We start from the raw sequence: 15,700 nt of genomic DNA on the forward strand, positions 1-15,700 counted from the left end.
AGAAGACTGCAAGGAAGCTGGCCAAGCGGTGGGCTTATAAATGCATCGTATGATATACGATGTAGAAAAAAATCTTTGTTTCTATCATGAAATACATTGGCGGGGCAAACACTTATTAATGGGAGTAAAGAAATATTTCCGAATAGGTTGTTGGAAATTATTTACAATACTGGATCTGAAAATATTTGCAAGCTGTTTGCACACAATGCACAACCAACCATACGTGCCTTAGTACCTCATCTACGCCAATGGATTGATTCAAATTCAACCGGTATTCTATTGAGACATTAATAGACTATATAAATATGCAATATTGGAAGAAATTATTCTACGTTCTTTTAAGCCAATTCAATGCACGTGTGTGGGGGGAAGTTATTGCCCTTGCAATTAGTACATTTTTTGATTGAATAATTGGATGCATTAAAAGTGTGCTATACCACTAGAAGAGATTAATTGATTATAATGTGTAAAAAAATATTGGAGAATATTTTATTTCTAGTTCCATAGATTTCCTTAGGCACAACATTCGAAATGGAGGATATTTGTGATTTTATTTAAAAAAAATTGTAACATGTTTGAAGATTAATTTGTGGAAATGTTTACCTCGACTGGACCCACTCTTTCCAACATTTTGGGGCCGATATTCAACGAAAATATATTTTTCATTGTTGTCATCCAATGCGTCCATAGGGTGAGATAAAGAAACGGCAACAAAGTCAAACGCCATAAGTCTACATTTTTTTTTAATTTTATTGAATGAAAGCAAAAAATGTCGGAAATAGCATCAAATTTTAGAATAAGTTTAGATTTGTTCGAATTGGTCACCTTTGGCACGAATTATGGCCTTCAAACGGCCAATGAAACCGTCACACACCGCCCGAATGTTGCTCAGCGGTATTTTGATCCATTCCCGGCGAAGCGCTTGCTTGAGGTGATCGACACTTTTTAGTGCCAACCTTGCTTTCCAAAATACTCCAGACACAATAGTCCAACGGATTGGTATGCAGAGATTTTGATGGCCATTGTGCACTGGAAATTAAGCGAGAGACTCATTTTGTAACCATTCGTGGGTGGCGCGTGCTGACAGCAACTGTGCTGAGTCCTGTTGGAATGTCCAAGGTCTGCGGCCAAAATGTTTGCATGCCCAAGGTTTTAATGCACCCTCCAGAATATTTTCGCTATAATATTCGGCATTTATTCTGATTCCACGTTCCTCATCGAAATAACGGCTTTAGACCCTAGGTATCTTTGGATAAAATTCGTTTCAGGATATTTTGAGTCGATCTAGCGACGTCCGTCCTTCCGTCCATCTGCCTGTCTGTCTGGTTGGTGCGCACGATAACTCTCGCAGGGAGTATCCGATTTGGTCTAAACTTGGTACATCGTAATATTATTATCAAACTGAGATCCAGTTCGGAAATGGCCAATATTGGTTCACTCCCTCTATTACGTCCTCCAAGGAAGGTCGAAATTTCCAAAGAAAGGAAAAGAAAGGATTATCCAATTTTTCTCCAACTTTGCAAATCTTAATATTTGCTAGGACAGGTACGAAAATGGACAATATCGGTCCACTCTATCAAGTACCTCCTCCACAAAGGGTCAACATTTTAAATAATTATAACTCTCATAAAATGTGATGTAGGTGTCCGATTGTCTTCAAATTACACACATCACAATAATTTTATGAACCCAAGGTGAAAGATGGAATATATCGGTCTACTTCTTCTGGTACCTCAACCAAAAAGGGCCAAAATTTTGAATATCCATGAAGCTCATAAAACGCGAAATTAGCATCCGATTCCATTCAGACTTGGCACATCTCAATATTTCCATCGACCCAAGATCTGTAATAAAGGTGATTGAGATCGGACCATTCCTTTGGGTACCTCTCCCACAAAGGGTCAAAGTTTTAAAAAACCAAAATGATCATAAAATCCGAAGTAAGCTTCCGGTTCTCTTCAAATTACACACATCTTAATATTTTTATGAACCCAAGATCTGGCATTGAGACGGAATATAGCGGTCCTCTCTTTCAGGTCAAGATTTTGAAAAACAAAACGCTAAGAAAGCGAAATAAGCATCCAACTCTCTTCAAATTTCACACACATGTTGTGAAGATGATATATATCTGCGAACCCTTCTGCTATCTCACCCACAACAAGGGTACAATTTTCAATATTTTTATCTATCATAACTTGCATAACAACTCAGCGATTCTTTAAAACTTGCTATATCTAAATATATGTCTCTCCACCAGAAACCTGGATATAAATGTTCGATTTTCTTTTAATTTCGCCCATACCATATCTTTATCGGTATTAGATGAAGTATAACAATGGAATACGTAGATCGGCTACATTTTAACATTTTCTAAAAATTATCACATATCTCATATAAAGTGAAGGAAGTAGTCGATATAGTCCAAACCTGGCACGTCGCAATATTTATATTATATTTATTTAAGCCCGTTTCAAATTGGACAATATTGACCCATTCCTTCGGAACCTACTCCATAGAGGGTCAACAATTTGAATAATTATAACAGAAGTCAAAATATATTTAAATAAGCGAACATTGGCTAAGGGTATACATCTATCGGCAAAACCGACTGATATTTTCTAACTTCTTCTTTTGTGACTTATAGTGAAATTTGATGAAGAACATTTTCGTCTTTGACGTCATCCTTCTAAAATTATGTTTTGTGGGAGAATTTTACATAAGCCCATATGAATTACGACTTTAACCCTAAAATGTTTTTTTTTTAATTTATGGAATATTGGCTTTTAGGAAAGTTTTAGATTTTTGATATATTCTGACACCTATATTTCATGACCAACAATTTTGTAGAATATTTTGTATTCCTAAGATCTCGTATAAAAGGAGATTTTAACGATTTTTCGAGAAATTAATCAAAAAGACCCATTTGGCGAATCGCTTGATGGTTAATATGTTTTATAAGAATAATACTCATATTATTATCAGCAATGTTATCGAGGCTGCGATAAGCCTAAAATGCAAGGATTCCAAGGAATATTGATCTGAAAATTTAGATATATCTCCCATATATATCTTCGTCCGATTCGCCTTTTATTGTGCACCAAACGTGTAATATCAGCCCGAATAGTATGGAATTTTGCACATACAACCAAATTAGGCCTTAAAATAAGTGTGCCAAATTTGATCGAAATCGGTTCAGATATAGCTATAGCTCCCATATATATTGTTCATCCGATTTGTTATTTTTGTCCTCCACAGCTGTAATATGCACTCTGTAACAACAATATTTAACTCAGAAATACATTTGCTAAATTTTATTGAGATCGGTTCAGATTTGGATATATCTCCCATATATAACTTCGTCCGATTTACCTTTTATTGTGCAGCAAACGTCTAATATTTGCCCAAATGGGATTAAATTTGGCACTTACGACCTGAGTTCAGTAGCTAGTATGTCAAATTTGGTGAAGATCGGTTCAGATATAGCTATAGCTCCCATATATACTGTTCATCCGATTTGTTACGCACAACCGTAATATGCACTCCGTAACAACGATATTCAGGGAAATATATGAAATACAGCTCAGAAATATCTTTGCCAAATTTTATCAAGATAGGTTCAGATTTGGATATAGCTCCCATATATATCTTTATCCGATTTCAAATTAATTGTGCACCAAATGGGCAATACAATTTCGAATTTAAAAGATTCAAATGCTTCGGCATATTTAGTACTTTGAACTTTAAATTATAATTATAATCACAGCGTGTATGATAAAATTCTTCCATAAAAACTTTTAATTGTTATGCGGAGCTCTACTAAATTAGCAAAGTGGTGTAGGGTATCATAAAGTCGGCCCCGCCCGACTTAAAGACTTTCTTTACTGGTTTTAGATTAATTTTCCATAGACCGATACACGTATTTTCTCTTCTTTTTCGTTTTGCTCAGTGTTCGATGTCTCTATTCCCTTAACTCACACTCTTCTCAAAAAATCATACACATTTTCCAAAATGTTTTTTTACACATTTTCCAAAATGTTTTTTTACACATTTTCCAAAATGTTTTTTATTCCAAATAATAGTGTACCGGTACATAGGCCATTATTTTACTTAAAATATCTTTAACAACAATTTTATTAGTTTGACTCAAAGCTGGGCGGAGAACTTCAAAAATTGCACGCCAATTTGCATTTAGCAACGCGTGGGCACTGTCCTCCAAGGCCTTGTCGCCGTTGAATAAATTACTCAAATGGAATTGCATGCCACCGTTATCTTCCCACAACAAATCTAGCTTTTCCACATCGGCAAATGATTGGGCGCCATCTTCACGTAATTTCAGACGGAAGTTGAGCGTAAAGGTGGCCTTTTCTAGAAATTAAAGAAAGAATACAGAAAAAATAATTAAGAAATAATATTATTTAATAAGTACATGCGATCTCCAAAGGATTTTCAAAAAATAACATTTTTCATATCTTCAAGAATTTTTAAACGAAATATTGGGTATCTTTCGAAGATCTCAATAAATACATTAACAATTATTGAATTTTATTGTTCTTTTTTAATCCCAACTTTTGCTTACCAAATATCATCAAAGCCTTGCCCTTGCTATTCAGGGCCAAGCTCAATATGTTGCCATGCATTGTGTAATCTCCGGTCAATTTGAAGGAAGGAACTGTAACTCTCAATTTCATTTCCAAACTATTGCCATTAGATCTGTCGAAATGTAAATAGATTTTATCACTTACATAAGTATATTATAATATAAAGTTTGCTTTTTTACCCAGCATCATCTATTATAGTTCCACCCAAGCCGGACAATTCAGCATTTACTAATTCCATGTTCATCGATATTGGACTACCTTCGGCACCTTGGGTAATCTTGGCACGTTTTACATGTAGGGGATCTAATGATCCAATTGATTTAAGACCAGGGACACCTTTAAATAAAAAATAGTAGAACAGTGTTGGAATGTTTGTTCGGGATACCGTAGAATTTTATTGTTTGCAAAATAGTTAGGCTCAATTCCATTATTGTTGTTTTTATAAAAACAAGGTTTGTCTATTAGTGGAGAAAAATTGTAACGTTTATCAAGGGGCAAGGTATGGAATACCTAATGGGGAGAATATCCAAGACAAAAAAAAAAAAAAACAAGGGAACTGATAAAAATAATAAATACAGGGTAAGATTAAAAAAACTGCAACCAACTTCAGACTGCCATCATTTCTAAGCCACTCGTCCCACAGCTGTTAAAATTATTTCAGTGACAGCTCATTATATTGTTTACAAGCGTACAAAAGCATTTTTGTGAGTATTGTCCAGAAAAAAGTTATTCGTGATGTAATTCAAGCGTGATAGTGTGATTTCTTTATATTTGGCTGGAAAACCACAAGTGGCTAACGTTAGAGCACTCCAGCATTTAAATGTGAATAAACCTTTTGTGTCTCGTACAGTCGCTCGTTACCGTGATACTGGTAGCGTAGCCCGACGTCAAGGAAGTGGAGGGAAGAAAACAGCAACTTGAGCAGAAATGGTTCGAAAAGTAAAGAAGCGACTTGATCGAAACTCGCGTCGCAGTGGCCGAAAAATGGCTCGTGAGCTGAACATATCGTAATATGCCATTCGGCAAATATTGAAAAATGAGCTCGGGATGAAGTCATTGAAATTCCAGAAAGTGCAAGAACTTACAACGCAAAAGAAAGAAAATAGACTCAAAAGAGCTAAAGACTTGCTTCGCTTGATCGAAAGTGGTGAAATGCCGAATTTGGTTTTCTCCGATGAGAAAACATTCGTTGTCCAGTAGTTTGTAAACAAACAAAATGATCGTTTTTACTTGCCAAAGAGGTCACCTGAAAATGTGCACCTTTGGTTGGCTACCAGAACTCAAGCGCCGGCCATGGTGATGGTGTGGGTCGCCATAACAGCCGGTGGTCGTTCTCCGCTCATATTAATTGACCGTGGCATCAGAATAAATGTCGAATATTATCGCGAAAATATTTTGGGGGATGTATTAAAGCCTTGGGCACGTAAACATTTTGGCCAACAGCACTCAATCCATTGGACTATTGTGTCTGGAGTATTTTGGAAAGCAAGGTTGGCACTAAAAAATACCAAAGTGCCGATCACTTCAAGCAAGCGCTTCGCCGGGAATGAGCTAAAATACCGCAGAGCAACATTCGGGCAGCGTGTGACGGTTTCATTGGCCGTTTGAAGGCCATAATTCGTATCAAAAGTGACTAATTCGAACAAATCTAAACTTATTCTAAAATTCGATGATATTTCCGACATTCAATAAAATTTAAAAAAAAAAAATGTAAAAATTATGGCATTTGACTTTGTTGAAGTTTTTTTAACTCACCCTGCATAATCATGCAAATGTCGATCAACAACTAAAAAATGAGACTCCCTTGAAAAACGGTTTTAGATTCCATGTCCTTTGACTCCCAATTTTGGTTCAAATTTTAATTGTTTTAGTACGCAAATACATGTTTTGGAAAACTTACCAGATTTCCATCCATTAAACATCTTTTCTAGATTTTTGGCCCAACATTTGCCAAATTCACTATCCGATCGCTTGCAAATATCCAAAAATGCCGCTGCAACATAAAATATAAAAATGTATTTATTTATTAGAGTAGAAAAATTAGTACTTCACACTTACGTTTTTCGACGAGGAATTTTGCCCCATTGACCTCCAAAGATCCGAGCCATATAAGGGCCACAAGAATACTACACAATTGCATTGAAATTTCCATATTATCAATATATTAAAACGATTTTATTAATTCTTCAGACTTGGAAAATTAAAAAAAATATTGATTAGAAAGTATTAATCCGTTGTGCTGTTGAAATCTTGTTAGACTGTTGGGAATTCGGGCTTAGATGTTTGTTTATAAATGAGTACATATTTTTTTTAAACAATATAAAATAACAAAATTGCAAATAATTTTTAATTATTTTTTCCTTTATTGTTATACAAATTGAAAACTGGTTTCGTACCCTCATTAATCCATTGGAATGTAAGTGCATTGTTTTTAGAGCGATACCTTAGGGGAAGCACGTGTAAGCGCTAGAGTCATTGGCCTAATAATTTGCAAGGATGACAGGGAACAACACACAAGGGTACGATAAGATAGACATGTATTTAGGTGGCCTACCTTGTAAATTACAGTGGGCGACATTAAAAATAATAATAGTTGAACGCTTAGAATCCGAACCAAAGAAATATTGTTGAAAACTAAAATAAAAAAACTGTAACAAATTGAAATGCCATCATTTTTATTTTTTTTAATTTAATTTAATGAAACAAAAAATGTCGGAAATAGCATCAAATTTTAGAATAAGTTTAGATTTGTTCAAATTGGTCACCTTTGGCACGAATTATGGCCTTCAAACGGCCAATGAAACCCTAACACGCTACCCGAATGTTGCTCTGCGGTATTTTGGCTCATTCTTCTCATTCTGCTTGAGGTTATCGACACTTGGATATTTTTTATTTTGCCAACCTTGCTTTCCAAAATACTCCAGACGCAATAGTCCGACGGCCATTTTGCGCTGGAAATGAAGCGAGGAATCTCATTTTGTAACCATCGCGTGCTGAGTGCTGTTGGAATGTCCAAGGTCTTCGGCCAAAATGTTTGCATGTCCAAGGCTTTAATACACTCTCCAGAATATTTTCGCGATAATATTTGGCATTTATTCTGATGCCACGGTCGATTAATACAAGCGGAGAGCGACCAACGGCTGTTATGGCGACCCACACCATCATCATGGCCGGCGCCTGAGTTCTGGTGGCCAACCGAACACATTTTCAGTTCACCTCTTTGGCAAGTGAACACGATCATTTTGTTTGTTTACAAACTGCTGGACATCTAATGTTTTCTCATCGGAGCGGAGAACCCAAATTCGGCAGTTCACCACTTTCGGTCAAGCGAAGCAACTCTTTAGCTCTTTTGAGTCTATTTTTTTCTGTTGCAGTGTAAGTTCTTGCACTTTTGGGAATTTCAATGGCTTTACCCTGAGCTCATTTTTCAATATTTGCCGAATGGAATATTGCGATATGTTCAGCTCACCAGTAATTTACGGGGCACAAAAGATTTATTCACATTAAAATGAAATCACACTATCACGCTTGAATTCCATCACGAATAACTTTTTTTCTGGAAAATTCTCACCAAAATGCTTTTATACGCTTGTAAACAATATAATACGGTGTCACTGGAATAATTTTAACAGCTGTCGGACGAGTGGCTTAGAAATGACAGCAGTCTGAAGTTGGTTGCAGTTTTTTCATCTCACCCTGAATACCCACTCTAGCCATATGGCTGAGGGTATAAAAATTATTATTATAATTACATAAAAATATTTATTAATTTTTTTTTTAACATTTTATTCCTCCATCAAATATTTCGCCGGTACATATGCAAATAGTTTAGTTATAATATCTTTAACAACAACTTGATTCGTTTGACTCAACGAAGGTCGCAGAACATCGAACAGGGTACTCCAATTTGCATTCAACAAAGCCAGTGCTCCATCTTCCAAAGCTTTATCGCCATTGAATAGATTATCGAAATGGAATTGAATACCACCATTTTCGATCCAATCCAAGTGGAATTTGTCCACATCGGCAAATTCATAACCGTTGCGTTCGTTCAATTTAAATTGAACATTTAGTATTAGAACAGCATTATCTAGACAAGAAAATGACAAAAGAAATAAGGAACACAAATTAAAAAGATAAATTATGGGGTTTCAATATCATAAATATCGATATATATCTATATACATATATAATTATACCTTGATGTGAACAAATAATATTAGTCTAAACAAGTTTTTTTTTTTTTTTCCTACACAGAATTCGAAACGTAATTTCTAGCAACATATTTTACAGAGATGCTAAATCAAATACGGAATTGATGTATATATATGAATATTTCCTACATTTAAATATGAATTTTCAAAAGTTCTACATTTGAATATAGGAAATCTTCATATGTAAACATCATATTTTACATCAAATTTTCAGACTGATATGAGATGAAAAAAACTGCATCCAATTTCAGACTGTTGCCATTTCTAAGCCACTCGTCCAACCGCTTTTAAATTTATTCCAGTGACAGCTCATTATATTGTTTACAGGCGTACAAAAGCATTTTGGTGAGAATTTTCCGGAAAAAAAGTTATTCGTGATGGAATTCAAGCGTGATAATGCGATTTCTTTATATTGGCTGGAAAACCACAAGTGGCTATCGTTAGAGCACTCCAGGTTTAAATGTGAATAAATCTTTCGTGTCTCGTACCATCGCTCGTTACCGATTACGTGATACTGGTAGCGTAGCCCGACGTCAAGGAAGTGGACAGTGGAAGAAAACAGCAACATCAGCAGAAATGGTTCGAAAAGTAAAGAAGCCACTTGATCGAAACACGCGCCGCAGTGGCCAACAAAATGGCTCGTGAGCTGAACATATCGCAATATTCCATTCGGCAAATATTGAAAATAAGCTGGAGGTAAAGCCATTGAAATTCCAAAAAGTGCAAGAACTTACACCGCAAGAGAACGAAAATAGACTCAAAAGATCTAAAGAGTTGTTTAACTTGGCCGAAAGTGGTGAACTGCCAAATTTGGTTTTCTCCGGTCCGATGAGAAAACATTAGTTGTCCAGCAGTTTGTAAACAAACAAAATGATCGTGTTTTTTGCCGAAAAGGTCAGCTAAAAATGTGCACCCTCGGTTGGCCACCAGAACTCAAGCGCAGGCCATGGTGATGGTGTGGGCCGCCATAACAGCTGGTGGTCGCTCTCCGTTCATATTAATCGACCGTGGCATCAGAATAAATGCAGAATTTTATCCCGAAAAAGGGCACGCAAAAATTTTGGCCGCAGACCTTGGGCATTCCAACAGGACTCAGCACGCACCACCCAAGAATGGTTACAAAATGAGGTTCCTCGCTTCATTTCCAGCGCACAGTGACCACCAATCCGTTGGACTATTGTGTCTGGAGTATTTTGGAAAGCATGGTTGGCATCAAAAAATGCCAAAGTGTCGATCGACTGAGGCAAGCGCTTCGCCGGGAATGGGCCAAAATACCGCAGAGCAACATTTGGGCAGCAAATTGCAAATTTCAGAATTCCAGCTCAATCGGTTCACCACAATTACAATTTTTAAAAATTTGTTGTACCATTTAGTACACATTTTTATAACAACATGCATTATACAATCCAATAGAAATCCAATTTCCCAATATCAGGATTGCAGCCCTATAGGTTCACCCAAATCCTAATTGTTCCAAATTAAGTACTATTTAGTTCACACAAGTACGAAATGCCAAACCTACCTACATACCCCAATCTTGCAGTCCCACTGTAATCCCAATTTCAAAGTTCATCATTCCATCCATTTGGCCTCGCCTAAATAGAAACTATACCAAATTTAGTACCATATAGTACAGACAAGTACGAATTTCAAAAACTTCCTACACAACCCAATCCTATACACCAACAGTTATGCTAATTCCAAATTTTACCGAATTTAGTACTCTTGATAACAATATCTCACACATCATACAGTCAAATAGAAATCATATTTTCAAATTTCAGAATTCCTACTCTACCGGTTCACACAAAATTTAAATTGTACCAAATTTAGTACACATAAGTACGAATTTCCAAAATCTACCTACATTCCTCAGTCGTAGAATATGATAGTAACCTTATTTCTAAATTTCAGCATTCCACCTATATCGGTTCACCCAAATCCGAAATGTACCAAATTTAGTACCATTTAGTACTTTTCGCCCACATAAGTACAAATTTCGGAAACTTCTAATATTCAATATTCATTTAAAATTTCAGGATTCGGCAACCTTACCTTAGGTCCCCACCAATATTTTCTTAGGAAACTTTCCTCTGTCACCAATTTTCAATATTTTATCGTTACTTACCAAATGTTATAACAGCTTTTCCTTGACTGTTCAAGGCCAAACTGAGAATATTTCCCTGCAGTTTATAATCACCGGTCAGCTTGAAGGATGGAATTGTTATCTTCAATTTCATATCCAAAGTATTGCCATTCGATCTATTGAAAAAAGAGAGAATCGATTCATTATTTTCGTAATTTATTCAATATTTATTCTCACCCCACGTCATCAATTGCAGTTCCACCCAAACCGGCAAGGGCTGCCTTCTCCAACTCCATGTTGATGGAAATAGGATTACCTTGATCTCCCTGTTTGATTGTGACACGTTTGAAGTGAAGAGGATCCAAGGAACGGATTGATTTTAGACCGGGAACACCTATTAATGAGATTTGTAATTTTTTTTAAAGATTTTAGGGAAAATTTTTAAAGATTAGATTCACACATAGCGCCTTGTGGTATCCTTTTTTTTAATTTTTCAGGTCAGAAATCTGTTGTAGAGTTTTTTTTCAAGTTTGGGTTTCTTTTTATACCCCCACCAGGGTATGAAGGGTATATTAAGTTTGTCATTCCGTTTTTAACACCTCGAAATATACATTTTAGACCCCACCCCAAGTACATATATCCTTGATCTGCATAAAATTATATTCTAAAATTTTGCGATGTCCGTCTGTCTGTCCGTCTATCCGTCTATTCGTCTGTAGAAATCACTCTAGCTTCCGAACGAAATTAAGTGGATCGGTAAAATTTTACTCAAATGTATATTATGTGTGCAGGACTTTTGGTATTGAAAATGGCCATGAAGGTCCACGTTTTGGTTTAGCCCCCATATAGCGGTCCCTCCCGATATTAGGTATTTTGATGGTTCTAGCGACATTATTCACCGGAATTGTTTTAAATTTGGTATTTGAAGTTCGAAATGGGTACTACAGCATAAGACAGAAAATTGTCTGTGCAGGTTCACGTCTTCGTATAGCCCCCATATAAAGGTACCTCCCGATATTCGATATTTTGGTGATTTAAGCGACATTTTTCACCGGAATTGTTTCAAATTTGGAATTTGAAATGGGTACTACAGCCTAAGACAGAAAATTGTCTGTGCAGGTCCACGTCTTCACATAGCCCCCATATAACGGTACCAGCCGATATTCGGTATTTTGAAAATTTTAGCGACATTTTTCAACGGAATTGTTTCAAATTTGGTATTAGAAATTCGTAATGGATACTACAGCCAAAGACAGAAAATTGTCTTCATATAGCCCCCATATGACGGTACCACCCGATATTCGGTATTTTGATGATTTTAGCGACATTATTCACCGATTTTTTAAGTTTCGCATTTGAATATTGCAATGGCTTATGACGAAAGTTACCTATGCAGGTCCATGTCGTCGTATAGACCCCAATATAACAGCTACATCCGGTCTTTTTAAGATTTTAACAGAACTTTTTAATGGATTTTTTGTTTTTGAGAATTGCCAAATTCGTTCCAAATGGTGGATGGTATTCAAAGTTCGGCCCGGCCGAACTTACAGATTTTTAACTTGTTTTATATGGAATATTTTTATAGCTTTTTTGTTTTGTTCAATTACTGTACGATTGCGGATTTTTTTTTATTAAATTTATATCTCACCTGATTTCCATTCAAAAAATGCCGCTTGCAAATTTTTAGCGAAACATTTACCAAATTCCGGATCGGAGCGTTTGCAAATGGTTAGAAATGATGCTATAATACAAAAAAAAGTTCAATAGTTTTTAAAATCGAAACAAAAAATATCACAGCAGACATACGCTTTTCCGCAAGAATTTTTGCACCCATTACTTGTGTCATCGAAATCCAAGTTAAGACAACAATAAAACACAATTTCATGGAAATTTCCATTTTGAAATTATATTTTTTCAAAATAACAATGTTATTAAATAAAATCCGATTTCTTAGTTAGTGCTTTCTATACTGCCACCGAAACTGCACTGGCTGATCTTTTATAAATAATCTAAACAAAATGAATAAAAAATGCAATAAAAGCTAAGCTTGATTTGGTTATATACCTACAATTGAAAAACGGGTTCCTCTTCCCCCATTTGAATATATTTTCTTTAATACAAGATGTATTTGGTGCAGTAGCATGAGTGTATAACTTGTCGTTTGTAGACAAGATTTTATTTATTTATTCCGTTCGAAATGAAACACTGATGTGAAACACTTCATATGTTTCTCATACGTTTCAATACAGGAAAGATGCATAGTAGACGATGTGCATCATCGGCGAGGTACCCAATAATTAATTTCAAAATTATTTTAAGGAGATGTCTAAATAAAAAAAAAAAAAAAATAAAACAAATTACAAAGAGAGTGCAAGTTCCCCCTTTTCCTCAACTTTTGAAATTTTGAGATTAAGATTCGTTTGAATCCTAACACTTTATATACATTGTGTCCTTGGCAATATTACTGACAACAATACGAGAATTATTTGTGCGGTGTCCGTTGGAATTGAAATGTTCGAATTTCGAAAAGGAAAGTTGTGCTAAATTATACTACGTTTGTGCCCATTTGTGCTCTCTTAATTTCGAAAGTATGCCAGAACTGCAATTTTCGAAAAATTAACAAAATTATCTTGCGTCGTTTATTTTTTCTCAATAAATTTAATCGTACAGTATTTTTCAGAAATTTTTTAAAAATGTATATATCGAGATACGGTTAATTGTGCGGGGTAGTGTTCACATAGCATAATTTTTCGTCCATACATAACGGTTAGAAATGATGCTTTACTCGTTACTCGCTAAAACTTTCAGCAAAATTTTCCGCATCTCGATATTAAATTTTTTTCAAAAATTACATCGATTTTTCTGAAAAGTACTGTTTTTTTCGAAACTGTCATGTCTCGAAAACCGTTAAAGATATTGAAATAAATAAACGACACAAGATAACACAAATCAAACACAACCCAGCATAACTGCTAATTTTTCGAAATTCAAAATTGCAATTATGATATACTTTCGAAATTATGTTTTTTTTTTTCAAAATTATTCAGCACAACTCAATCAGGCATGTCACAGAATGTAAAATCGTTCAAGAGTGAAAACGAAAACGGTTTAGCTTCTCTAAAAAACGGAAAACGCAAAAATTTTGCGTTTTGATATCACTTTCAAAAAGCAGGGTGAAATTGAAATGTTTAGTGATTTAACGTAAAAAATAAACAGAAGACACATACATTTAACAGAAAATATTGTATTAACCAAATTCTCTTAGAATGAACATGTTTTTGGAATTTATTTTACAAAAAATCTATTATTTTTCTAATCCATGATGAAAACGCAAAAAAATATGCAGAAATGAACGGCAGACTTGTATTGTTGAATTATTGCCATATGTGTTGAAGAAGAAGGTGTAGAAATGTACAACTGACAGACCAAAAAGCAAGAAAGGGGAAAAACAAAAAAACAATTAATTGTTTGGTTTGAGATAGAGCGCTTCAGTCAATCGGGCAAAAATATAAGTATTTACATACATATTTCTAAATTTTCGTCAAAAACTGTTTATTTAATTTTTTTTATACTTGAGGGGCAAACACCGAAACGTTAAACAGGACAAAATTTTATGGATAAACATTACGATATTGTCAGGGGCTATGTAAAAGGTGATAAGGTTGTTGTTGATTCTCTATGGACGGAATTGACAGCTTTGCTGAATAGTTCAGGTCCACCAAGTAAAACCTGTAAAGAATGGAAGAAAGTTTGGTCAGATTGGAAAGGAAATGTTAAGGCGAAGATGTGCCATAATAAAAAGGACTTGCGAGGAACTGGTGGTGGTGATATCAATCAATATGTTTTCAGTGAACACGAGAACAGTTTAATCAGAATTTGCGGATTGTATAAAAGTGTCGATGGAGTTGGTGGTGCAGTAAGCTTTGCGGATTTTGTAAGTGAATTAGACCTCAGTTGTTCTGAAAAAGAAAACTTTGATTCGTCATCATCTACACATATTCCAAGAACTCGAAAATCAAGTCAATTAGTTTTAAGTGAATCTGAAAACGAAGAGCTTAATTTTTCACCCTCAACTTCAAAGCAGACCACTTCGATTTTAAATAAAAAAGATAGACCAAGATCATGCATTCCAGCTGCTTTTAAAAATGTTTCTACATTGGCAATTGATCTACCTATAACTCCTTGAAATGCACCCGTAGCCAAAAACCTAAGCGTTGTTGCAAGCTGGATAATAGCCGGTATATTGGAACGTTTGAGGTGGGGAGAAATTTTTTCCAAAACTAAAACAAAAGCTTCTTTATTTAGCCGATAATAAGTTATAAATCTGTAGAAATAAATTATTATTAAAATAAATTTGAAAATAACTCATTGCTGGTGGATCCTTACTCTGTATTTGAGTGAGATAAAGGATCTGATGCGTTCCTCAATGTCCGGCGACGAATTTTTTCAGTTGACCGACCGCTGATTTATTTCTTCATCCATTACAGCAAGTATTGAAGCCCCTGGTATTTTTACTTTTGGTGTTTATATTATAAAAAACAATTTAAACTCCTTTTTTAATTGTCAATAATTTGTTTACGACTTTTTTTCATGGAGTTACCATATTTTTATTTCAAAAATGTGAAATGATTTTTTTTTCCGGATTAGTCAAAACGTACGAGTGCTGAAGAAGCAAAAGCAAATCGTAACGATTTGGAAAAGGTGAAATAAATCGATTTCGTAAAACTTCTGTGACATGCCTGAATATATATATTTTTTTTTGAAATTCAAAAATTGCGATTCTATCCCATTTTTTGAAAAAA

General features: G+C 35.1%; 2 protein-coding genes across 2 annotated transcripts; both read right to left on the reverse strand.

Annotated features, from left to right (window-relative positions):
* Positions 1 to 4,047: 4,047 nt before the first annotated feature.
* Positions 4,048 to 4,964, reverse strand: LOC131803659 (protein takeout-like). The gene is made up of 3 exons (XM_059125100.1): positions 4,778 to 4,964; positions 4,577 to 4,710; positions 4,048 to 4,365 (listed from the first exon to the last, which is right to left on the reverse strand). The coding sequence occupies exons 1-3, from the start codon at positions 4,840 to 4,842 to the stop codon at positions 4,064 to 4,066; spliced, it is 501 nt and encodes a 166-aa protein (XP_058981083.1). The 5' UTR covers positions 4,843 to 4,964; the 3' UTR covers positions 4,048 to 4,063.
* A 3,405-nt stretch (positions 4,965 to 8,369) lies between these two features.
* LOC131803657 (protein takeout-like) lies at positions 8,370 to 12,889 on the reverse strand. Its single transcript, XM_059125094.1, has 5 exons — positions 12,705 to 12,889; positions 12,547 to 12,639; positions 11,136 to 11,292; positions 10,941 to 11,074; positions 8,370 to 8,688 (listed from the first exon to the last, which is right to left on the reverse strand). Exons 1-5 carry the CDS (start codon positions 12,793 to 12,795, stop codon positions 8,384 to 8,386), a joined length of 780 nt encoding a protein of 259 aa, XP_058981077.1. The 5' UTR covers positions 12,796 to 12,889; the 3' UTR covers positions 8,370 to 8,383.
* Between the last annotated feature and the right edge of the window lie 2,811 nt (positions 12,890 to 15,700).

This window comes from Musca domestica, unplaced genomic scaffold (genome assembly GCF_030504385.1).
Source record: "Musca domestica strain aabys unplaced genomic scaffold, Musca_domestica.polishedcontigs.V.1.1 314, whole genome shotgun sequence".
Taxonomy (NCBI): Eukaryota; Metazoa; Arthropoda; class Insecta; order Diptera; family Muscidae; genus Musca; species Musca domestica.